This window comes from Sphaerodactylus townsendi, linkage group LG06 (genome assembly GCF_021028975.2).
Source record: "Sphaerodactylus townsendi isolate TG3544 linkage group LG06, MPM_Stown_v2.3, whole genome shotgun sequence".
Lineage (NCBI taxonomy): Eukaryota > Metazoa > Chordata > Lepidosauria > Squamata > Sphaerodactylidae > Sphaerodactylus > Sphaerodactylus townsendi.
This window is the reverse complement of record NC_059430.1, coordinates 33387717-33414725: the sequence shown is the minus strand read 5'-3', so window position 1 is coordinate 33414725 and position 27009 is coordinate 33387717. Positions and strand designations below refer to the sequence as shown.

At 41.8% G+C, this 27009-nt stretch overlaps 1 protein-coding gene across 3 annotated transcripts in view; it reads left to right on the top strand.

Annotated features, from left to right (window-relative positions):
- CHST11 (carbohydrate sulfotransferase 11) overlaps positions 1-27009 on the top strand; it is a 239441-nt gene that overhangs the window by 200558 nt on the left and 11874 nt on the right. Inside the window, exon 3 of one of the 3 annotated variants that reach the window (XM_048502017.1) lies at positions 6433-6510. The exons of the other annotated variants lie outside the window; for them this stretch is intronic. Within the exon in view, the coding sequence (XP_048357974.1) occupies positions 6433-6510 (78 nt within the window). The remainder of the gene's footprint in view (positions 1-6432; positions 6511-27009) is intronic. 3 annotated transcript variants of the gene reach the window in all.

The following is a 27009-nucleotide window of genomic DNA, read 5'->3' as shown; positions in this document are numbered from 1 at the left end:
CCTTCCATAGGGGAAAAAGTATAGGCACCCCTGTAAATTTTTACCACTGGATATAGAGGAACTCAGAGATCGTTTCTTTTTTTACTAGCAAACAGCAGGGAAGAAAGAGTTAAAACACACCTCTTGTGTTTTAACTCTGTTCGGTCCCTCAAAAAAGCAGCCCCAATGATTGTCTTTGGAAGGGAGAATCGTGGGAAATTATCACTGGAAGAAAACATAATGTATAGATTGAGTCTTGGTTCTTTGGTTCATTCATGGATTGGGAATAATTTGGTGAACACGGCAAACACTTCATGGAAGAGAGGGGTTTTGAGGGACATAGCATTGTGTAGGGAGATAATTTCTAGGCATACTGAGAGTGAGCATGATGAAGTGCAGTGTTTCCTAATGTGTGAGTTGAATCCTAAAAATGGATCACAAAGCCTCTAAAAGTGGGTCATGGACCAGCCCTCCCTAAGGAGTGCCAGCATGGTGTACTCTAATCTGGAGAACTGGGTTTGATTCCCCACTCTGCCACATGAGCTGTGGAGACTCATGTGGTGAATCAGATTAGCTTGTGCACTCCAACGCATGCCAACTGGGTGATCTTGGGCTAGTCACAGTTCTTCAGAAGGGAAAGGAGATTATAAGCCCCTATTAGTCTCTTACAGGAGAGAAAGGGGGGATATAAATCCAAACTCCTCCTCCTCCTCTTCCTCCTCCTCCTCCTCCTCCTCCTCTTCTTCTTCTTCTTCTTCTTCTTCTTCTTCTTCTGCTGCTGCTGCTGCTGCTGCTGCTGCTGCTGCTGCTGCTGCTGCTCCTCCTCCTCCTCCTCCTCCTTCTCCTCCTCCTCCTGCCCTTTCCATTGCTCTCTTGACTCTATTTGACTCTAGGAACATTACCTTGCATAGCTCAGTTGGTACATTTTTCTTTGCTGAATATACATGTTGATTAAGTAAAACATGTCCTCATGGTTACTAGGGTTAAGTAAAACATGTCCTCATGGTTACTAGGGTTACTAAGGGTGAGTTCCTTAGACTATTAGAGGAATTAGAAAGAGTAATGAAGAAGGAGAGGGCATACAATGGTTGGAATGTAACCTCCATATGCAAAGAGTATACATGTTGGAATTCCACTTCTTTTTGGGTTTATAGTGAGGACAGCTGTGCCCTTGGTGCAATGTTTGTTTATCGAAAACATCTGGTTAGCCACTGTAGATAATGGAATGCTAGATGGGTGCTAAGGCTACAGATTGCTTAGAGCATGAAAAATCTTAGACCAGCATTGGGTCATTCACCATACTAAGTAAATTTGAGCTTGTGGGTCGCCATAACAATAAGGTTAGGAAATATTGGTATAGTAGTTGAAGTGTCAGATTAAAAGCTCAAGCATTCAGGTTTGCCTCCCCACTTTGCCATGTAAAATAGCTAGGAATAAAAATTATTGAATTAGAAAACAAATTATGGCAGAATATCACACACACACACAAGCCTTTATTGGCATATATATGGCAGAATATAGCAAAGTGCCAGTATAAAAACTATGTCCTCGTGGTTACTTGGGTCATTTCCTTAGAATCTTAGCCCAACTATGTTTTTATGCATAACCATTCACATATCCCTGCATATACCCAGCATGTGATAGTCTTACTGAGCCAGAGCAGTTTTAGTAATTACATATTTCACAAAGTAAATTTTTTTGGTCCAAAAAGCCCAAGGCCTGTCAATCAGTTACTGAAAAAAAATACATATCCTTAAACTTAAGGTCATTTTTTTACTGGATAGAGTCCTTGTCTTTCACTCTCTCCATATTGGTTTTGGACAGAAGCCATTTTAAGTGTAACAAGTCAGCTTCTATATGTACCTCCCTCCTCTCAGAAGATCATGTGTTTCAGCCCAAATCGCTTGGCTGTGGTATTCAAGAACAGATGGGCTCTGACTTTCAAATATCTCAAGACAGCGGCTGATTATATGTCGAGTTTTTTTCAGGCATGGATGGATGAGAAATAGGCTGCCTGTTATGAGCCCCTTTCCGAGTTTCTATAGGGATGACTGGGGTCAGACTTCCAATTCGGATGCCATATATACATTAGGTCAGATTTGGAGACCTAACTGGATATATTAATACATAATGATAGCGGTCTATAAGAGCAAAATCTACCCAAGGTTAAGCACTTTTAATTTCTGTTATGGGAACTGAATACATGCTTAATTTCTCTGAAAATCCCATTTTATCAGAATTTATTAAAATGTTGGTAATTTTCTACAGTAGAAGGGAAACACCTTGGGGAAGTTCATATCCTTATATGTTCACGCAGTTCACTGCTGAGTTAGTCTATGCTCCATCAGTTTCACTGCAAATAACGCACATGTTTACCACTCTCCTGTTAAAATTAAGAGAAAGTACTTACCTTTGGCTTGACAGTGCATGACATTTCTAACTCGTAATGTTATAGAGAGAAAAAAATTAAAACTTGTAAGTTGTGTTTCACTAAGGCCGTTTCCGCACAGGCGTTTAATGGCGGCCTGGGGACGGCAAAAACGCCGTCCCCAGGCCGCCATTCGCACCGCCCGCCCGGCCCGAAGCCAGGGTTTCCACAGTGCGCTTGAAAGCGCACTTGTTGTGGAAACGCTGGCTGGAAGCCGCTGCCGTGCGAACGGCAGAGGCTTCCAGAGGCTTCCAGGCGCTTCCCCCCACTCCCTCCCTGCACTTACCTTGTCCCCGGCCCTCCGGCGCGTCGCCGAGGCCTGGGGACATGCCCCCCTGCCCGGCAACGCTGGAGCAGTCACGCAGGGCCGGGGGGCGTGTCTCCAGGCCTCGGCGACGTGCCAGAGGGCCGGGGATGCACCGGGTCGGCTGGGAAACGTGCGGAAACGGCCTTTGTGCGGAAACGGCCTTTGATTCAGAACCGTGGAGTGGAAATGGCCACGGATTAAAGATATACTCTGGACAATCTAGATGTTACATGTAAATTCATTTATTTTTTTAAATAGGCTCAACTGGCCTTCCTCTTAGAATGAGAATTATTTTGGGGCAAAGTTTGATGTGGAGACTAGAATTTACTTCCTAGTACATATTAATGTTTGTTGAATCAATGGGAATGTTATTGATTTGGATACAGTGATCCATCATGGACTGTCATAGATCTTTCCATACACTCCATCCAGTGGTGGGATCCAAAAATTTTAATAACAGGTTCCAATGGTGGTGGGATTCAAACAGTGGCGCTGCCGCACACATGCACCTCCAGTCCCTATTGGGCAGGGAGGTTGCTTTAGTAACCCCTTCTCGGCACTCAAAAAAAATTAGTGGTGAGAACTGGTTGGATCCCACCTCTGACTCCATCCCAGATCCTTTTCAGACCCCACTGACTGAGGGGGATTGTTGTAAGGAGAATCACCAGCAGCCACATTGCAATTTGGTGCTTCTAGCTCAAATCACACACACACACACCAAGATTTCCCTATGGTCTCCTTATGGGAAATTTTTCTCTCCATAATTCTCAAGTCTGACGTAGCTCAATATTATGTCAATGGGGGGGGGGGTGTGTTCCAATTTTACGGGCCCCCAAAAAGAGAAAAATCTAGGCCCCTAAAATTGGATCGCCTGACCCAATCGTCACCAAACTTTGAGGGTTGTGTAAGTAAAGTCACCAGCAGCTATGTTACAAACCTGGTGCTTCTGTCTTGAAAAACAGATGCCCTCCCTTCCCCCAAGAGGCCTGCAAAGATCCTCCATTGACAAATGCAGATTTGCCTTTTTGGCTCCATTGAAATGGTGCCTCTTTGTGTGGGGGAGGTTAGCAACAGCATATCCCTAGTGTTGACTTAGATAAGAACATTCTTACATTCTTCTCACATCAAGCATTACAGTGAGCTATCATTGACTATTTGACTCTTGACTATTTGACTCTTGACTATTTCACCTAAATGGCTCCCAGTTTTACAGACTATATAATTTGTTTTCCATAGCATCAAGGAGTGAACACTCAATAGTAAATGGGAAGTAAAACTAAACATTTAGTTTTACATAATATATATCTATGTGTAATATCTGTCTGTCTTCTATGTTTATAAACATATATACCTATGGGGTACATGGGCAACATTCCCAGAGTTTCAGGGACAGGGTACTAGATTTACCATGACCCTTTACCTTCTGGAAGAGGAACTGGCAGGAGCAGATGGAAGCAGTGGTGGGATTCAGCAGGTTCACACCAGCAGAACCTGTTGTTAAAGTGGTGCTTGTAAACAACCAGTTGTTAAAGTATTTGAATCCCACCACCGAGACCGGCTGTTAAATTATTTGAATCCCACTGGATGGAAGGCAAATCTTCCTCCCACATCTTCCCCTGTGTGTCCTGCTTGTCCTTGTGAAATCCTCGTGGGTTCTAACTTGCCTGTAAAAAAAAATCTTTAGATAAGTGTGTGTGTGTGAGCAATTTCATATATTATTGTTCTTTGTTGTGATTGGGCCAAAGACTGGGAAACCTTGGATAGAATGTATTTCAGTATTCGACTCTGGATTTTATGAAGTCATGTGTGACTGATTCGATCAGCTTGCTGCAGGAACAGCCGCAGTTAGCAACCCAGTTGAAGGTGGAAAAGAGTGCTTTGGCAAATTCTGCCACATGCCTCTCTAAGAACACTTAAACCACTTAGCTGAATCTTTGGTGAGATCATAACCTTGACTAGAGCAATCCATTGCCTCTTCCAGCTTATTTCCAACCCATAGCACTGTTTGCTTTATTCACCCACCTCCATCCCTTGCTGTCTCTAAACATTGGTTGAGAACATCCACGGGCCGGCCTCCCTTCGAAGGGGAGTCATCTGCATATTGGTGATGCTTTCGTAAGTTTGGTGTGTTTCCACCCTCCCTCATTGCTGCTCTGAGATCTATGGGACAAGGAGAGTGCAGAGCCCTCATGTCCAATGTGTCCCCCCAATGTCATTAACACAGATCGATTCCAATTAGAAATGACAGCACTTGTGAAGGCAGCAGAAGACGTTGCTGCCTGACAGCTGCTGATAATAGTTGCAGAGCAATGCTTAAAGTCCGGCTATTCCGGTTTCAGGGATGCCAGCAGGCTACTTGGAAACAATTCTATGTTCATTAGCAATACCAGGGAATATCACACTGTGATTATGCTTCCACTTTGAACTTGCTTCATTGTACTACTTTTATCCCCATGGGTGGAACTCTAAAGCGAGTGTCCAGCTGAGCCTTAAAGTCCAAGCCCTGTGCAGATCAATTTAAGTCTACGAACAAGCAGCGTATGAAATTTGAGCACTTTGTTGAAATGCTGTAAATTAAATTCTTTGTATGCTTCTCCAAGTTTTTTTTTTAAAAAAAATTCTTTTTACAACAGTTCAAAGGTTCAGCCATTGAGGATATGCACCGTTTTGGTCCCACTTAAATGCTAAGTGATCCATTAAATGTTTGCAGGCCCTCCTTCCATGTTAAATTTCATTGAGCATCAGTTTGAGCAGGGCTTTGTTTGGGTACACAAGGCTGCTTGTTGGTATTGACATTCCAGTAAAATTTAAAGGCCTGGCCTTTTCAGTGAACTTCAGCACAGCACTTACATGGAGCAGGGTGGACCAAAAATAGTAACAGTGGTCAAAAAAAATGTAAATGATATTTTTGGAGCCACTCTTGTCTGCCATACAGTTCCTGCTGAAAAAGAACATCTTTGTATGCCAGAGCAGTTCCATATGTTTGCATAGAACATTTTTGTATATTCTGAAGCATACAGTAGAAGGCTCCTTTATGGTTGGTAAAGCAGCTTCTAAGCTACATCCCATGCCACAGAACGACTGTGTAGGAATCAGCTGTTTTCCAAAACCATCACTATAATTTTTCTTACGGTGGTAAAATCTCATCCTGCAAAGCTTCCTTGGTTACAGGTAGAACTTATGAGGATGCAGCCTGCAAGCAAACTGTGTTTTAAAGCAGCTACCATTTCTTTTTCCACAGGAGGTACACTTAATTCTTGAAATGAAAAGATTCTTATGCTTCGTTGCAAATATAGTAATCAAAGGAAAGTCCAGGATACACATTTCCTTTCTTTTCAGAGATATGTAATGGATTTCCTTTGATGTAACAGATTTTTTTTGGAATATTTCATTTTATGTGTCTATATGAGCAAGTCCCAAGTCACATATGCATTATAAAGAACAGAAATATGATTGTAAATCCACTTTCCTGCAACCAATCAATTTGGAAATGTGATAACAGCACATTTGAAGGTACCCTCTTGATTTTTAACACGTACATGCCAACCACAGGAGAAGAAATGAGAACCACTTTACATGGCATGTGTGAATTTGGTTTGCATATCCTATGCAAATTGGCCCTTTCATTTGTGCTAACAGAATTTACAGGACTTATGCACCAAAATTACTACTGCTGAGTGAAACTAGACTCTGTGATCCTCTCCCCCAAAATCTCTAGAGGTTCATCTACTCCAGCACTCAGTCTCCAGAGATGGCTAGCCAGATGCCTGTGGAAGATCATAAACATGGTCTAAAGGTAACGACTGCTCTTTGTTTTTTATTCCTTTATCTGGTAATTTGGCATAAACTGCCTGTAGCCATTGAAGTTCCATTTTCTGCCATGATTAATAGACAATAGATAGGTTATACTCCATTTGTTATTTAAGATAGTTGCCATCACCACAACTTGTGGTGCTCATTCCAGGTAACCAGCAAGCCTATATTCACATGTTGCAGATAACTAGAGTGAGTTTCTAACTGGGATTCTCCACAACATAAAAGATGAGAATGGAGGGAAGGACAAGATGCTCATGCAAGCCTGGTCAGCTTCTTGTTGTACACGCTGTCTTCAGTGTGGAATAAAGTGACACCTCAAGGGTGGTAACGTGGTTCAGTGCAGAGCATGCAGTAAGTCCCAGGTTCAATGCTTGGCATATCCAGCTAAAAGAATCAGGTAGTAGGTAATGTGAAAAACCTCTGCCTGCTATCTTGGACAGCAACTATCAGTCAGAGCGGACAATATTTTAAATATATTTTTTTATTAATTTCTCATTTATGTAAAATATCAAAATACAGAAAACACACAAAAAATCAAAAATAGAGTACAGAAAATGAAAACAAAATATATGTACATATAAAATACTATATTTTTAAAAATTAATTTGGCAGAGACTTACATTCTTTCACATAATTTCAACTGGTATACTAATAATTTTTAAAAAATATATTAAATTTTCCATCCAGTTTACAGTTATTATAAACAAATAGATGAAAACAAAACCTAAAAAAAAGGAATAAGAATAAAGAACCATAAATAAGCAAAGGAAGGAAAAAAGAAAAAGGAAAGAAAACAACATTTCCTACATATTTTTCTTTAAATGAAATTGACTTCCTAGAGTTCTAATTTATTAAATAATTATTATAGTTTGATTATATTTCATTACAGATCTTTAAAATTATTCATCTTTAATAAGTTAAATCACTTGCTTGACTATTAATATCCTCGTATAATTCATTACTAATGCTTTAACTTGGACATTTTTCTTTTCATATCCTCTAGTGACTCCTTTTAGAATATTTCAGTTCCATGTATTCAGTACTGCAAACTATGCATAAACTATTTATATTCTCTTTTCTAGTAAACAGTTAATGGTTCCCAAATTTTAACAAATTTTTCCAGATCGTGATATTTAATTACCATTGATAATTTGTCCACTGGTGGGAGTTCTATTAATTTATTCCATCCTTTGTTGTTGGTACATTAGAAGATTTCCACTCTTTTGCTTGAAGTATTCTAGCAGTATACAATATTAATGTTTCATTTTCTTTTTTAACTGAAGAGTCTAACGGGTTTAACAGAAATTTCACTAATAATATAACTACAGCCATTAATACATATTCACCTGGGGAAAAGAGTCTAGCCATTGATTATTTAACCTGTGAAGTATGCAAAAATTATTAAAATAAAACATCATTTTTTTCACTATTTCAGCACTATACGTAAAATATAGTTTCCATTTCTCAACAAACTCCTGTTTCCGCCTTCTATTTACAAGATTAGTTAACTTGGCCATTGCTGCATATTGTCTCATTTTTTTTCTTCCCAATTTTCTCATTCAAGATAATTCTTCGCTTTCCATCTGATTGCAAATACTAGTCAGAGTAGAAAATATTGACCATTATAGAGCCATGGTTTGATCAATACAAAGGAGTTTCATGTGTTCAGTCCTGTCTTAATACTTCACTTGTTATTTAATTCAAGAAATGACCCGTCATGTTACTCCCCCATTACAATGAAAGAGAAGATATTGGCATAACTCTTTGCTTTTCATGCTGCACCATGCAAGGACAAACTGGTCAGTTAACTTAACAGGGAGATTTCTTGGTGGGCCACTGCCCTAGGAGGTCACTGGTGGTCAGAAGCATGTAGAATCAATCCCCAGCCACCTGAGCTTCATCAGTAATGGTAATTACTGTAATGGTGTCAGCTCAACAAACTGTCTCCTCCTGAACTTTTTCCATTTGAGGAAAAACACAATGGGTGAGCTGATGCGCATGGCTGGCCCCACTGAGCTGGGTGACCTGTACAGGTGGCTTGTAGCACAGTGCGGACCACACAGCTTGACTTATTCCGGAACCATTTTCTCTTCCCTATCTGCTCCTGCAGTCATGACAGAACTCCACTGTCTAACCCTCAATTGTCTGAAACATCCTATTATTCAAGTCTGTGTTCAGACGTTTAAATAAATAACTGACTGTAATGTGACCCTATGTCAGCATAGCCATACACAACTAGCACTTCTGTTCAGGGACAAACTATACCTGGTGGCAAACACCTCTTACATGTTGGGAGGAGAGATGAACTGAGTCGGTCAGATTGTGACAAAATGAAGCAGAGGGATATTTTTAATGGAGTATGTTCTGTCAGCAAGTGTTATGTCACTGTCATGGATGGGTAAAGTGTGACTGGAAAGCATTGTGACAGCTTTTAAATTAAAACCAGGACTGCAAAGCAAACACAGCAAGGGGGAGAGGTACAGATCGTTATATCATGTGGCGCCTTAGGCGGTGCAGTTAGGTGGCTAACACAACGCCTGCTTTTTAATCAAGCAAGTAGCAGCTTGTCCAGTTGACCAGCATGATTGCAGTCTCTGCCACATCTCCACAAATGTGTGTGAGAGCTAATGGAGACAGCAGGAGAATTCTTTTCTAGACTGACCCACAGCCTGGTTTGCAAAGCCATCTACTGGCGTGGTGAAGACCTGAAAGGAACTTCTGCTGGTATTGAGCAGGAGTGATTAATTACTCGTAGAACTTTGAGAGATAGCAATTCTGAAAGGGGCTCATGCACACATGCATTCATGAAAATCTTGAAGATGACATTTACAAAGGGATACTTACTATCAAAGGGAAATAAAAGGAAAAAACAAAGTAACAACCCACAGGCAATAACAGTTGTTCTCTGACTTAAGGCATCACCTTAAGTGCAAACGTTCTTTGTATGTTATCCAGTAGTCTACAGATTGTGGCTAGGCTTAGTATCCAACCATTATTCTCTATCCATTCCTGCCAGGGTATTATGAAAGTATTATATGCATTTACCAAAACAGCCGTCCATTTCATCAGACTGTACAGTTGTATCTTTGGCTTTATATAAAAGATAAAGGTAGTCCTGGGTCATTACTGACCAATGGGGTGATGTCACACCATGACATTTACTAGGCAGACTTTGTTTACGGAGTAGTTTGCCATTGCTTTCCCCAGCAAGCTCAATACTAATTTTACTGGCCTCAGAAGGATGGAAGACTGAGTGAACCTGGAGCTGGCTGCCCAAAACTGACTTCCAGTGGGATGAAACTCAGGTTGCGAGCAGAGCTTCAACTACATTACTGCAACTTACCACACTGTCCAACGGGGCTCTATCTAGAATATCCTAAATTAGAATGTCCTTTTAGCTCTATCTAGAATATCCTAAGTTAAATTGTTTAGATTTTTAAAAATATAAAATGACATTATTTTTTCCCTTTAGTGTATAATTCATTCAGTGGTTTTCATCTGTTTTTATAACTAAAAATTTAAGTGATTCTGTCCGTCCCTACACATGTAAATATAAATTTAAAATGAAAACATTAAATTTTCTGGAACATAACCTGAAATTTAGGGGAAGTTTGGAATTTGGCCTATACCAGCACAATCCTAAACAGCATTACGTTCTTTGAATTTGGGATGCCAAACCATGGCTGCTTTAGAGCCTGGATTCTATGTCTTCATACCTTGCTGAGGAGCCTCTTCTTTCTAGCTGTACCCTTTTCATGATCTATCCTTAAATTCAAGGAATTTCCCAACCCAGAGTTGGCAGCTTCATTCCAGGTCCTTGGACATCAGTGGGCTTAGAAGGATGTAATTTGTTTAGGGTTGCACTGTAAAATACCTATTTTAAATTTCTGCCCAATAAGCTTTTCAAACATGATGAGTCTTTTATCACTTTAAATATGACTAACAACTCATCAGCGTTATTATATGCAAATCTACTAAGAATCCTACTCAGGTCTATTCAATAGGAGTTATTCCAGGGAAAATATTTTTATGATTGGCCAAGTTCTTTTTCTGCATGAAGCTTTGTAAAAGTATTCTAGAGGTTGGTTTGTTCAGTCAGAATTCATGGTGAAACCAGAATTTTGGCATGCATCATCCCACACTTAAGACTAGTCAAATGGTGATGATTGACTGGTGTCCTCCCCCATTCGTCTGCATGACAACTGATTTGTTACAAATCATGCCAATAGCAGAAGCAGAGATCATTTTTCTCTAAAAACATAATGAAAAAAAAATCACACATTTAGCAAGAAGGTACAGAACTAATGTACAAGGATTGTCAGATGAGTTTGTTAACACATCCCATACACCCAAAAAGTAAAGGTCTCAGTTGAAAAGGGAGAGGAAATCTACTGCATTCCATTTATAACACAGTTTCCAACCATTCCTACAAATATAAATTATGGAAGAGTCAAAGCTAGCATTGTTTTGGTCAACTTCCTGGATCCATTTCATTCAGAAAGACTTATTTAGAAGTACAGATGCGCTGACCTGGATGGCCCAGACTAGCCTGATCTCATCAAATCTCATAAGCAGGGCCAGCCTTGGCTATTATTTAGATGGGAGACCACCAAGAAAGTCCAGGATCATGACACAGAGGGAGGCAATGGCAAACCACCATAGAAGGTCTCTTGCCTTGAAAACCCCAAAGGGTTGCCAAATGTGGGCTGTAACACATAAAAACACACTGTAAAACAATCCAGACAATGATAGTTAAACTAAAACCAGTGTCAGAGAGAAGGGGACACTTGCTAGAGCAGTAGCACTCCACAGCTTGTGGAGAGCTGCATTCTCAGTTACCAACAACCAGGAGCCACATTCCAACCCTAGCATGAGACCTGCACCTTGGGGAGGCTTACAGCTTACCTGTTCTTCTGATGATGGCTGCTTCAAGATAGAAACCACCTGTCAATCACAAGCTCCTCCAAGACCTTGGTCACACAAGATTTTGTTTCAGGAGCCATTTTGGGGAACAGTGCTCAGAAGAGCCACAGCTGGCATGTGAAAGAACCTCATGACACCTAAGCCACTGAATATCACTGTTCTAGAGTATGGAGGAGTTACCATTGAGCAGTGATCCCCCATGTGGTGGCACCTGTTGATGTCTTTCTGCTTGCCTCTTCGCCCTTTCAGAAAGACAATTCTGGCTACTTTCCACTTCACTGGAGCAGGAGGAACTTTGGAAGAGCCCAGTAGGGTCTTCAGGGAATGCCAATTTGAAAACAGCTGTGTCCAATATAGAAGGAACCTCCTTTTGTGACAGCAGCCATTTTGTGGTGTCATCCACTGCCCATTCTCAGGGTTTCAGAAGTGCCCACAGGTTCAACAGGGTTAGATCCCCTGTATTGGGAGTCTGTTTATGGTTTGCTGATGTGATCTCAACTCCAGCCTGCAAATCTAAACAATCTTAACAGGGAGGAAGTCTCACTAAATTCAATTAATTTACTTCTAAGTATGCTTAGGTAGGATCTGGTATAGCTGGGCTGGGACATTTTTGTTTATTTGTTTATGGGAGTCTATATGCTGCCTTTCCAAATACTGCCGGGGTGTGGAGAATTTTAAAGAGCTCATCAGAAAGGGCAGATGTGTTCTCCTTTTGTATACCCAGGGGTGCTCAGTTAATTAGGCTGCACATTAATTAGCACAATGGTTAACTTGACCCAGATTCTCTTTCCTTGCAAGACTTCCAAACTCAGCATGCTAATTGTACCTGTTTTTTTCATGATGCATACAAGTTGCTAGTATCTAATCACTATGTGCCTCTTTCTCGGGTTTCTTGACCAGTTGTGAAGCCTGTGTGCAAAAATTTATTTGCAAGGTATGTAGTCAAGAAGGCAATCCTATGAAAACTTTCCTGAGAGTAAATCTCATTAAATAGGCCTGAGTAAGATTGTGAGTAGATCTGCAGTTAGAGCTTATACCCGAGGGAAGAGTTGCTGAGAGTCAGAAGCCAGACCAGAGTCTGCAGTAGCAGGTAGAAGCTCATTGGTTCCTTACGTCTGCTGACCCCCAGCTGATAGCTGCAACACCACCTGATGGTCATGGGCAATGCAGACTCACAGCAGAAGTAATCAGTAGCTCTCACCTCTTGCACGTGATCAGCATGGCACAGGGATTATGACACCTGGGTTCATTGTTGGAATTCAATTCTGGAGATCATTGAATGCTTTGCAAGACTGGCCTGGGAAATGGATGACAAAATATTTCTGGTTATTAGGAAGGAGCAGGGACATTTTCATTTCAATTAGCATTCAGTTTGGCAATGACTCTTTGTAGTTATTACCTGTATCTGATCTTTTATTCCACTCTTAATTTGTTACCATTGATTAAAAAGGGGAACCAAATTCATGATGTAATTATGTAACTTTCCACCAAATTAGGATGACACTTTAGAGATTAGCCCATGGAATGCCCGCAGTCATGTTTTAGGATAATAATGAGGATAAAGATGATTTTCTACATTGCCTTTCTGACTCATAGGGCCACCAATATGTCTAACAAGATAAAACATACAAGCTCAAATCTCCTTTTAAAAGTCATTAAAACCAACATACAAATATATCATTAAAACAAGTGAAAACCAGAGTTAAGAGCAACATTTAAAACACTAGGGTGGGAGGAAAGATCATTGAGAGAATGCCAAATGAAACAAGAAAATCTTCAGCACATTTACTCACCAAATATTAATTCAGTACATTTAACGCTTGACTGTAACAATGGCCCATTATGCATGGAACACTTTCCTCTGGCCTCTCCATTGCTCAATGGGGTTGTAAAAAGATCTCCTTGCATTTCTCTGTTTACACATAAGGAGGCACCCCACTTGCAACTGCATAGTTGGCTTGCTGAATTCTGCTGGGTCTCAGTTTAAACTGCTTTTCCTGGTTATCTTAACTCCACCCATCAACTCACTCTTAAAGGCACATATATCTTCAAACATGATAATCACAAAATTGCTGACCTTGTTCAAGCCCTTTAAATTGCTGTTATATTGATATTGATATTGCTGTTATTGTTGTTATATCGCTATTGTGGCAACTTTCCAAAAATAATTCCCCCCCCCCAAATGAAAGAGGCAAAGTAATTCCCTAGATCACACTTTGCTGAAGAAGGGGAGCATGTCCCGGGACTGATTTTCTCTCCCCACCTCTGCCTTCCACAAACACTTCCTGCTGCTGCCGCTGCTGTGGGAGAGAGAGGCTTGTTATTTGGATATTCCTTGGTATTTCAACAATCCTGTATTAGATCTATAATTATTTCAATAGATCTAATATGGTACAAATGCTTGAAGTTGAAATAAAGTTTTAAAAAGTGGAGAAGGGGAGATAGGGTGGAGCGAAAAAGCCTGAAGCAAAGAGTAACATAGGGCCATTTGTTTCATCCTCCCTGTGAAGCAGGGGAGAAGGTCACTCTTTGCCTGCTCTAACAAACAGTGGAGATTATAAAATTATTGTGGAATAAAATTATGGAGATTATGCGAGAGGAGGTAAAAGGCATTCATAACAGAAGCTCTGCCCCAAAGAGAATCTCCCTTCAGCACGGGGCAGAGTACCTGTGTATAATCAGCTAATATTTAATCAACCTGGATGTAAAATAAGAGCTTCCATTGCAAGGTATTTTTTTTAAAAAAGAACCATATGGAAAGTGTCTTCACAAAGAGCCAGGTGCACTATGGAACAGCAGGAGCACAGCTGAATGGAAACTGTAATTTTATGGTGAAACAAAAATCACTGAGCCTATGTTTTCTTTGCCTAGATCAGGGGTCTGCTGCCTGCAGCTCTCCAGATGTTCATGAACTACAATTCCCATCAGCCCCTGTCAGCATGACCACCATGCTGGCAGGGGCTGATGGGAATTGTAGTTCATGAACATCTGGAGAGCTGCAGGTTGCAGACCCCTGGCCTAGATCTTCCTTCCAAGCACTGGATCATTCAGTAGCAATAGAACCGACTGGCCAGAGAGAAAACCCTGCTAGGAGTTGGGGCATGATCCTATGTATCGCCTTTGTTTCCTCTTTTGCCACAGGCCGTAGCACTAGAAAAGTGCTATAAGTGTACACATTGATTAGGGGGCCTGCTCTTCAGGTGTCTCTTGTCTTGTTTCAAGTGCCACTTTGAAGAGCAGAGAATTGATAAGCAGTCTCCCTTTGTAGCCTTGCTCCTCAGGTGGACCTTTTGCCTAAGCAGCCCTGCTGCCAGCTCAGCTTTCAAGTGTTTGATGACTACCTGCTAGGCAGTATATAGTCGGAGGAAAAGGATGAAAGAAATTCTTGGAAGAGTTGACACTCTTGGAAGAGTTTCAGACCAGATTATAGCTCAGTGGTAGAGCATGGGATATGAATGCACAAGGTCTCATGAGCAACCTCCAGTTCAAATACCTTGTTTGGAAAAATGTGTCTGCCTGAGAACCTCAACATCCTCTGCCAGTCAGGATAAACAAATCTTGTCTCTAATTCTGTACTTGATCTACAGCAAGCAGATTTTTTTTAAAAAAAACCACATAGTTGGCCTGAGGGAGGGATTTCAGCAAACTTTAGAAAAGCCCAGCTTCACAGAGAACTCTTAAACATAACAAATAAATAAAGTTCCCAAGCATGTATGAGGTCCCAGATTCAGATTGCTAACAGGGCAAATTCAGAGAAGAGGCCTCACTCCATGCCATTATCCCAGCCTGAATGGTCTTGGGAGCCGCTATTTGTCCCACTGGCAAATTCCATGTGTTCCCTGGAATTATATGGCTGAGAAAAGCAAAACTCCTTGTTGCGACAACGGTACTGATTTGAATCGGGAACCAGAAATGTAGGAATTGTTTCGGTCTCCACTATTCTAGTCAAAAGAAGCTGGCTACAATGCATTTTTTTCTCTGCAGATTCAGATCTATTGAGGCAATATTTTAAAGTTGTTATATTGTTGTAATATTTGCAGTGTATCATAAGTGCACGTGCATCGCTTGCTTTAAAAAGCAAGTAAAGGGTGGGCAGAGTTACCACACACACAGGTGCCATTCATCTATTCCTAACACAATCTATATGGATAGGAATGTGAGTTGTCATTAGGAAATCTAATGCAGTATATTGATCATACTTTGGAATTACCACAGTCAACTCCTTTCCATACAAAATGGAAGAGCAACTTCTCAGGAATTCAACTAGGTCCTCATATAGAAAGATGGGAAAGGTGAAATAGTGACAGTTTGAAATATGTTCACGTTCTCCTTTCCATTGCTATCCTGCAAGCTTCTGAGGCAGGGCGTACATAGGGCTCGTTTGTTTTAGTCCATGGGGTTTGGTTAAATTCCTAAGACTGTCTTTCTGCTAAAGAAAGATAGAACTTTATCACTCAGAAATACACTGAATGTGTGATAGGCAAAAGTTCTCAAGATTCCGAAAAGACATTTGATTTGTTATATTTCTGCAGCACCCCCTCACAGCCACACCTCCCCCACACAATCCCAAACCCACCTACTGTCAAGTTGCCTGTTTGACTGCAACTTACTAGGCAGTATCTGTATTTATCACATTCATTTTAAAAACTCAGTTTTCTGACACAAAAATCTAAACAGCATTACTACAGGGGGTGTTGTCAAGAGACATTGTTGGCTCTGAAATTTTATCTTACTACATCAAAAATAATGAAGAAGAATTTAAATCAGAAAATGGCTCCCCCCCCCCCCAAATCTACAATGTGCTTCCCAAGTACTATATAATGAAACTTTTATCATAGTGTGAATTTTCCCATCGCACTTCACAACAGAGTGAGGAAACTCATGAATGTATGAAGCTACCCACTGAATCAGATCATTGGTCTACTGTGATCCAGATTAACTGCTATGATTGGTAGCAGCTGTTGAGGGTCTCAGCTAGAGGTTTTTCACATCATCAACTATCTGGTTGGTTCTGGTGGGTTTTCCAGGCTGTGTGGCCGTAGTCTGGTGGATCTTGTTCCTAATGTTTCGCTTGCATCTGTGGCTGGCATCTTCAGAGGTGTATCAAAGAGGGAAGTCTGTTTCACACTGTGTCTAAATGAGAAGGGAAAGTTTAGTGTGGTATATTGTCCATGTCCCAGAGTGGGGAACCAATCATTAAGTGCTTGGGTGGAACTTGCTATGCAAAGGTGTGGTTGAGTGCATTGAAATTCACAAACACCAGGACAACTTCAATAAGAAAGAAGAGAGGTTAAAAATTAGCAAAGCCTGGCTCCCAGTACTTAAAAAATGGACTGATAACCCCACCCGCAATACAATGCACTCAACCACACCTTTGCATAGCAAGTCCCCTACTCCACTCACATCAGAGGGCCTTTCCCCACTTCCCTTAAGCCCCGTGCTACTCTCCTCGAGGGGTCCCTCGGCACTCCCCACTGAGAGGGGCGGCGACAGCGCAGCCGCCCCGAAGCTGCTGCTGTCGTGCCCCTCAGCGTGCAGCATCCCAGGCGCTCTTCTCAACGGCGCCTTTTGATGGCCCCGCGCAGAGCGCGGGGTCGTGGGGACGGCTGGGCGCGCGCCTGGGATGCTGCGCGCTGAGAGCAGCGCGCGGCATAGAAGGGAAGGACGAAAGTGGGGAAAGGCCCACAGTGTTCCCAACCAGAATAAGTCCCCAACAATGCAGTTTAAACAAATCTGCAAGTGGGAACTCTGAACAATGGCAGTGCATCCCCAGGGCAAACTTGGAGACACCCATCTTGTCTAGTTTGACTCTAAGTTCCATGGGAATTAGGCTATTGATTTCAACAGGCCTTTGAAAAAGGGTGATATTTTTTAAATCTTCAGCATGCTACATTTTGACATCGTTCCTCGGACAAGAGACTTTTCAGGGGAAAATTATTTCCTTGCTAGAACAACGTTGGATGTCAGGTTTATATGTCTGCTTTCACTCAAACTAGGTCTACTTTTTTACATTTGTCATATAATATCTTTATCAGGATTTTTTTTTGCATGTCATAAATATTAATTTTCCCAAATATTCTCTCCTGTCACTCAGTAATTCATGTTTCTCACAGGCTTTTCAGATTCCTTTCTCCCCTTGTAGCAGATGTCACTTACTGCTGTTGGAAACCTGTATACTTGCAAAAGAATTCTGTTCAGCATGTGTGTAAATAAATATAATCTACTGGCTTCTCAGCAATCCATTCTTTACATTTTATCATGCTCAAGGCTTCTCTTGGAGTCATTTGTCTACCTGCTGCTGTGCAGATAGATTATTCTTGGGCCACCTTTGTTCGCAAAGACGTGCCTTTAAAACAGCTGCTACTCATCATTGGGTTCTCTGTCTCTCCCTCCTAAATTTGAACACATGTTCAAATATTAGAGTGCATTGGAGGACATTTTGTAATCACCATTAAACTTAACTGTGTCCCCCCCACCATTTATCTGTAATTGAGGTATTATAACGTTTCATCTGACCATTTATAATCTGCAAAGCACATCAGGTATTCCCAACTGTCGGGTTTTCTGTATTCTGAACTGGGTTGCTTTGCAGGCTTAAATTAAGTACATATTTACAGACTAGAACTATGGTGCCTCTGAGAAGAACCTGGGTGCTTCAGAAGATCAAAATTTATATACGGAGCTGTGAGCAAAAGAAAGCGGCCCAACGCTGTTGAAACTTTATTAACTCAGGGATGGGCAACAACTGGGCTTTGACTAACAACCCTAACAACTTTCCTGGGAATAAACCTTATTCAATAGCCTGAGACTTGCTTCTGAGAAGTGCTGCTTAGGGTTGCTTTCTTTGAGGGTTTTGCATGAATGTGTGAGTGTGTGCACACAAGTGTGCATAATTGGTTCAGAATCATGAGAACGTTTTCTTTTTAAATGTAGGTTTCAGGCTCTTGTGAATCAAAGGTAAATTTAGACCACAGTTCTAATCAGGTTTGAATGCACTTACCTGGATGGACCAAGCTACCCCAATCTCATTAGATTGCAGCTGCTAAGAAGGCTTGGTCCTGGCTAGTATTTGTATGGGGAACAACCAAGGAAATCTAGGATCACTGCCAGAGTCAGGCAATGGCAAACCAACCTCTGAATGTCTCTTGTGTTGAAAATCCTGAAAGATCATCATAAGATGCACCGTCTCAGCATCTTCCACCACCTATTCAGAATCCTGCTAAAATCTATTAAATGGGGATTTACTCCCTTGAAAATGCTTGTAGGGTTGCCCTGCTAGAAACCCAACAGCATAAAATTTTGAGCCCAACTTGGCTACATTTTTCAGCAGTTCAGTTAAGATTTGTGAAACTCCAGTTTGTGCCAACTCCAGTTTGTGAAATTCCAGTTTGTGCCAACTCCAGTTTGTGAAATTCAGGGAGATTTGAGAGTGGGAAGTAAATCTGGGAAGGGCAGAGTTGGAGAGCGGAAGGAGCTCCACAAGGATGGTGAGGCTGAAGCTGCCATTTTCTCCAGGAAAATTAATCTCTATAGTCGCAATTCCAGTGGAATTCATGGATCTTGGCAGCCCTTAATAAACAATATTGTGCTATTAAAGAGTGGCTCAAGTTTTCCAATTCTTGAGTGACTTTTGGAAGAAGTATATTGCTGATCAAGTGCAATGCGTCCAACTCTGGTTGAGTATCTGCCATCTTCATGGAAATGAGATGTAAATTACATTATTTACAAGTACACGGAATATTCAAATTAATGGCAGCCTGCTAGTTCATGATGAATTTGTGGTGCAACAGTCTGGACATGTTGCCAAATGCTACATTAACAGACGTGGCATGGGTAATAAATGGGAGGTAATGCTGCTTTTGTACTTGCCAGATTAATGTGTCGTATTGGCACTGCATTTTAACAAGGCTGTGATCAAACTGAATGCAACGGGTGGTGGCTCTCAGATGTGGTCTAGAAGCCTAATTCTTAAGGTTAAAAATGGAAAGAGTAAGGGAAAGAGTCCAAAACTTCTATAATAAATTAGTTTGGCTGGAGAAATTGTTTACAGGGAAGTAATTCTATGAAAATCTGTCTGCATTTTGGCTCAGAGTAAGATAACTCAATGAAACTTTTTCCAACTTTAACAAAAACTTAATCTGAAACTGAGCTCTGATGAGCGACAAACCTCTCTAGTCTTGTTCTTCTATAGTGTACAGCACTGGCAATGCTTTTGGCAGAGAGAACTTCAAGATGTTTCGCTGCCCTTAAATGGTGCTCCAAAATCTGCAGTCAGGTTGCTTCAGTATATTTCATAGTAAGGCTTTTTTGCTGGATGGATGGTAATTCTCTGATCTGTACTGGGGAGTTGATATTTGCATTGGCCAGAAAGTACATGCTAATTCGGATGGTTTGTCCCTTCCCACTCCTCTCGCAGTACTGTTCTCTGATCTGGTGTCTAATTGGGCTCCTGTCCAATAAAACTAGCAACCCAAATAGCCTAGTTTATCCAGGGTTCATCAGAGCTTGGGAGCTAAGCACGGTCAGCCACAGTTAATACTTGGATGGAGACCCCCAAGAAGGACTGGGGTTGCTATGCAGAGGAAGACAACGGCAAACTGCCTCTGCTTTGCCTCTTGCCTGGAACCTCCCACAGATGGGGTTGTCATGAATTGGTTGCAACTCAACAGCACATGCTTCTTCTTCAAATAGAATTTGTACCTTTCCTTGTCTCTTTTCCTGCAGTATTTTTTTTTCACAGAAACCGTACTGAATTTTGCCTATGTGAAATCTTGCATTATGTGAAAGTTCTGTTTTGCAGGCAAATTATGGTTAGGGCACATCTTACTTTGATTAGGGCATAATAGCAAACTGTGGTTTGCTACAAATCATGAAGTATGTGAGGGGAGGAAGGACAACACTTTGTGTGTCAAGTCAAATCATTCAGTGCTCTCCAGCATGTCACCTGTGGGTGTGACAGTGCTGATATTTTTCCTGTCATTTTCTATGGGCTCAAGGGGAATGGATTGCCCCATGAGACATGTTAGTGGATGGGTGCCTGTCTACCTTCTTCTGGACTATTTTGGGTTACTATGTGAACTACACGAGATCATGCACAAAGGTTTGCGGTTGGTGGGTGACCCTCTTGCCCCAGTCTGATTTAGGAGCTACTATGAGACTCTGTCAATACTGGCTTCTTTTTCCTCTGGGCTCCTGCACCCTGCAGGAGATGAAAGTCAATAGAGCTGTTAGTTTTTGCTGCTTTTTTAAAAAAATGTGCGCATCACTTTCAAAGCTTAAACTTCTTACAACACCCATTATGAAGAAGGGGTTCAATATCCATAGTAAAAAACACTGTACTGCACGAAGCAGTGAAAGTCTTCTCCTAGTTGCCTCATTAGGGACTAGGGAGAAATGCTAGAAATGGTAATTTGTGAAATTCATGGGAGGAACCTGTAGCTCAGAAAGAAGACAAATATATCACATCCTTTTTAAAGTCCTCCATCATCTCCAGTGTAAAGACGCTCAGCTTCTCCTTGAAACCATGATGAGCTGCTTCCAATGGGAGATTTATATGTGAAATGCCGTCCAACATTTTGTGATGGGCAACCATTTTGTGGTGAAGCTGCTGTCCTCTCTCAATATTATAAATGTACTGAATACCTCCAGAGTATTTTTCCCATCAAAATCTGCTTAATGTCCAGGGAGCATCATTTTTGATGTTTCAGCAAGTAGTCATGAAACTTGCTTCTAATGTGTCTGCAAAAAATAAAATAAAATAAAAAATTGGACTTGTGGTATGAATGCATGGGTCCATAAAGTTACTAATAGCTATATATTATGTGAACTAGCCACCAATATAGGCATTCCTGATAAATGATCACATGACATCTAAAACATAGGGTATGGGGAACACCACTCTCTCATAAGAGTAACAAGAGGCCTAGTTGTATAGATCAGATGTTGAGAGCAGAGTGTAGCTTTGGGAACAAAGAGAACAGAATAGGTAAAATTTGAAGTTCAAAAACTTTATGTATTATTACGTTAATTCCTATAGCTACTGCCATTTTTCTTTCTCTCTGTCTTTTCCCTTACTTTTCTTTCTCCCTGAGACAGTGAGAAATCAAAGGACAAGAAAGAGATTCCACATCAGAGCTTGGGGATGAATTACAAGTGATTAAATACAACAGCAGCCTAAGGAAGAGTTAATACAGAACAAGAAAAGATCATTCCCTATTCCCTTCCCTAAGCCTGCATACTCCTGGATCTCTTCCTGACTTTTCAGCTGAGCATGGCAGGGAGTTCTCTGCTTCTAGCAATGGGACAATCCAGCCTGCCATTTATCTCCACACAGCCTTCCACAACAACCTCCTCATCACAGAACCAGGCAACAGAACACACATGTTTAAACCTAAGGAAGCACAGATGTTTCACATCAAATGCAGAGCAGTGCTGCAGTAGCTATGTTATCTTAATCCTCCATCTAGGATATGCACACTGGGACAAGTTCCTGTTATTTGGGTTTAACATTTCAGCTGTACTACTGTATATAAATGTTAGTTTTTCTTTTTTTATTATTTGTTTGCTTGAAGATGGAAATCCAGTGTTTCTAGATCCAGGCTTCCACGGAAAGAAAATTGAGCAGGAATTAACATACAACCAAAACTGCAGATTGTATAGGCTGAAATTAGTTGGCTATTATACAGAGATTTTTTCCAGAGTTCTGGATGAGCATCAAACATACAACAATCCCTTGAACTCTGACACAGTAAAATCATTTTCAGTGTCTTAGATTGCTGTGAAGCAGCTGTGAGCCAGTTTTTTACCCAAAGTTAACCCATCACCAGTTGCTGAAAGTGGGTTGAATTATATTGTGGTAAATGTGGGTTTGAATTATGGGCTCAGCACATGCTGAAGCAATCCACGCAGAGGTTTCAGAATGTACAGAATTCTTCAGGGGTCCACCCAGCCCACATTCTCAACATAGCATGGGCCAACACACATTTAAAACCCTGAAGAGAAGAAATCCACTGGAATAGGTTATGTGAAGCAGGAAATGTGTTCCCCCTCCCCCTCCCTCCCCCCAGGTGGGTGGGCCATGACCAGACAGGCCCCATTCCTTCTCCCTCAGCTTCCCAACTCCTCCCTTCAAGGTAGCTGGGCCATGAACAGATGATGGACCCCCTTTCCACTCCCTACCTTCCCCCTATAGTGAGTGGGCCATTCCTGGGCCATGACCAGATGATGGGCCCCTCTCCCTCAGAGGACACAGCTCCAGTCCTCAGCTTTGATGTGCTGGATGCCAAAATCCTTCCTCAGGAGCAGTCTCCCTCCCACCACAGGCTTCTGCCATCAGCTACAATGGAATCCCCAATACCCTTTTTTCACTTCAAAATCGGTGATTTCAAGATTTAAAATTCCACTATGACAGATGTTATTATAAACCCACCCAAGTGTATGAAATGGGTATTTCAGTGCTTAGCAGAGATGAAAACGGTTATCTTTGTTCTCAAGCTGAAAAATGCTATGAATAAAAATGAACAACTGACTCTAACAAGAAGACATCTTGGCTGTCCACATATCCTTTCATTTCAGTTGAAATATGGCTTCCTCATATGTGAAGGCTTTTACACTGCCTATTACACACACATGGCTTCCATTTAACAATTCAGTTTCATGATATCAGCATTGCTAAATGAACGGGGCAAATGAGCACCTTCCTCAGAGAAAAACAAAACCATGTCAAACAAGTTATTAAAAATGCAGAAGGAAACATGTTCCAGATGTGTATAATTACAGGCAAGTCAAAGGATCCCTTAAGTAGTACCTTTCACAGGTCATCTTGATTGAAAAGCAGCGCAGGAGCTTTTGACCACCTGTGTGGAAAGGGCAGTTGCAGGCACTACTGTTTCATGGCAGAAGGTGACTCCACCCATGAGGGATGAAGGGGGGGGCGGACAGAAGCAACCCAAGCCGAGTGTGAGAAGGGGGGTGAGCAGAATCATACAGGCTATCTACCCATCTGAAAAAGAAGCCAGCATTGGCGTTGCTAAGCAACACAATCACAAATCAGCATAGGTCCTGCCTCCAGCCTCAATCTCTGTTGGATTGGTAACTGCAAGAGAACTTCAGCTGTCCCAATGTTCAAGTTAAGCTTTTGGTCCTTGTTGCTGCAGCCTAAGAGTTTAAATCTTGACAGAGCTGTATGACAATGTTCTGAAACAAAAAGCTTTTGAGTAGCACAGGTTGAAGAGGTCATACAAAAGAGAACGCACAACTCACTCTCCAAGCATGCAACATGTAGTGTGGTTGAACTGATGGACACCTAATTCCCACACATATAAATACACCCACATAAAGGAGTCCACCTTAAAAGAACAAGCTACTGTATGGGCAACTGATTACTAGATAGCTGATAAAAACAATACTTCTGCTACTATTAGCACTACAGAGTGCAACATTCTTTTCCTTCCAAGAGGTAGCCCATGGGCTACATCTTGTCCTCAAAACCTTTCTGACTGACTTTCTGAGCTTCTTCCTTTCTTATACCTGTTTTTCCGCTGCTCACAGTTGCTGCCACGAAAGGAGCATGCAAGGGAGGGGGAGGGAGCCTGGCATCTGGACATGGCCCACCCACTCTAGTGGAGGAAAGGGAGGGGAGGGAGGGGAGGAGTGGCATGCAAGGGGAGGGGAGGAGGGGATGGATAGAGGGAGGGGTGACATGCAAGGGAGGGGTGGCATGCAAGGGAAGGGGAGGTAGGGAGGGGTGGCATGCAAGGGAGGGGAGGGCCCCCAGCATCTGGACATGGTCCACCCACCCTAGCGGAGGAAGGGTGATGGGAGGGAGGGGAGGGGTGGCCTGCAAGGGAGGGGAGGGGCCCCAGCATCTGGACATGGTCCACCCCCCTAGCAGAGGAAGGGGGAGGGGAGGGAGGGGGACAGGTGGCAGGCAAGGGGAGGGAGGGGGTTTCTTACGAAGTACTCATCATTGCTGAGATTGTGGTGCTGAAAAGCATGGGGGGAAACTGGTCCTTGCAGCAGCAGGTACAAATGACAGATTTGTCTGGTCTGCCCCTCAGTGCATTCAAGTAAGACAGTCGTGGTGGTTCAGAACTTCCTTGCCTGGAAGAAGAAGGGGCGGAGGCTTTTCTGGGAGAGAAGCCTTGGCATTTTCTGCCTTTCTTAACACCCCAGAGAAGTCTTTCACCAGGTAGGACAGGAGCCTGACAAGTGTGCAGAAGCAACCCAAGCAGAGTTGGCATTCTGCTAGAGGACTGACAGAGTGAAACAATTAAGAGCTGGCCGGAGTTCAAAATTGCTGAAAGGGTTTGTAATGCAAGGCAGACAGGGACTGGCTGCAACTCAAAATAGAATTATGAGGCAATAGAAAGAGAGGGGGGGCATCAAGAATCTTTCTGAAGAAAATAAGCACCCTCCGGGGGTGGTGGGAGCTCCTTGAAGGAAGAAAAGACTTTTATACCATTCAAGGAGGTGAAGTTCCACCATGCCTTACAGCAAACATAGATGCAGGTCGTCCCCCCCACCTCTTTAAAATGGATCTCAAATTAAGCAAACCAAAGAACTCCCTGAGAAGCAGGGATTAGCATCTCATTTTGACTCTTCTTTTAGAAGTCTCCAACCTTGTGAGGCATCAGAACAACAGGGGATCAGCAGGTATGTTAATCATCTCTTGCTGCCCCTCTTTCCATGACAACATGAAGAATTTTCCAGCACTTTCTCATTTCGATTCAATCAAACCAGAGGGACTCTGAATGATTTGGAAACATTCATCCCTGTGGAGCACTAATGCAGAATCCTTGTGTGTCATGGACAGTGAGGCAGTACATGGGAGTCTGATTGTCTTTGTGTTCAGATGCTTGGAGTGACAAACGTAAGTAGTGAAAACACTCTGTGTTAACTTCTGTTATCCTCTTTTGAGATGACAGTGCATATATAGTCACATGCAAAGTCAGTGGCTGTGCATAAACACTTTGCTGAGGGTTGCCAACTCATGGTAGAGAAAATACCTAGAGATTAGGGAATGGATCAGGGGAGGGCAGGGTTTGGGGAGAGGAGGGATGTCAGTGGGGTATAATGTCATAGAATCCACCCTCCAAAGCAGCCATTTTTCTCCAGGGGAACTGATTTCTGTAGTCTGGAGATCTGTTGTAATTCTGGGGGATTTCCAGGTCTCACCTGGAGACTGACAGTCCTAATAATGCTGGTAGCCTTATGCATAATATAATGACTGAGGTGGCAGCGGAGAAAAGGGGCCATGGTAGTTGAAAGCAAACTGCCAGACAATTGGGCATTGGAGAAAATGTTAATGGTCACTTTGTGGTTATGTTGTGGGCTTCAGAAGTTTTCCTTGGGATGAAGCTGAGAACACATCTGCTTCAAGGTATTTTGTCAGCCCGGGCAAGCTACACTCATTGCCTCCTCCTGTTCCGTGACTGGCCAGATTTACGCCTGAACCCACACAGCAATAACTGCAGGATATTGGCTTGGACCTGGGCATGTGTGTCATAAGAAGTGTGACCTGTAGCTGAGAGCAGGTTGTCTTCATCTTATTGTGCCATCCTAAGTGGTCACTTACCTGGGTTGGCCAGACAACCAACCCTGGGGCAAAAATGAAATCTCCAAGCATCATATGGGACCTTGATTTGATTTGATTTGATTTATTAAATTTATAGGCCGCCTCATCCCCGAAGGGCTCAAGGCGGCTCACAACATGACTGTTTCCAGAACAGTAAATCAATACAACATAAAATCTAACTCATTAAAATTCAGCAGCAATTAAAACAATAGATACAAATAGACAAATACAATAGACACCTTAAGGTGTCTGGGCAATTCAAGAAAACTCAGTTTCAGTTTTGTTCCAGACTTCTGGGAAATTCTGAATGGCTTTAATTACATAAATCATAATGAAAAACTCTAAAAATATAATGTCTTACTTAACTGGAGTTGCTGGTGCTAAAATATTTACAACCCACGTTTTGACCTAAATGTGCAAGGTGACTTACAGTGATGCCAAATATCACTAAAAACTTAGCTATATAATTACATTAAAGCAATACATTGGAAAAGCCAGTAGCTGCAGCAGTAGAAAAATATTGCATTCTATGAAAAACGTCAGACTGGACTGATAGACAAAGTAAGGAAACTGCACAACAATGAGGCATCAGAGAAGAAAAAAGGCCCTGTCTTTGGTAGTTGTTTGTCTCAAAAAGTGAGGCAATCCATAGCAGAGAAATATGGATGGTTCATATATATTATAATATATGCTCGAGGACAGACAGAGAGTTTCGAATGTCATTTACTTTCCCTAATGAAAACCATAAGATGGAGCCCACCACTGAGCTACATCCTTCAGATGTTTTTTATCCTCGGTATAATTAATCCACTTTCATGCTATATTGTGGGTGGGAAATCAGATTTTCTTGTTTTCCCCAAATTATTTATGTTCCTGGTTTTTCTCTGATTTTCTACAAAAAATACCGACGTGAATGTGGTTTCCGGGGGTTGATACTAATATGAGTTGACTTTTATATTATAGGTTAATGTTGTTGATGTG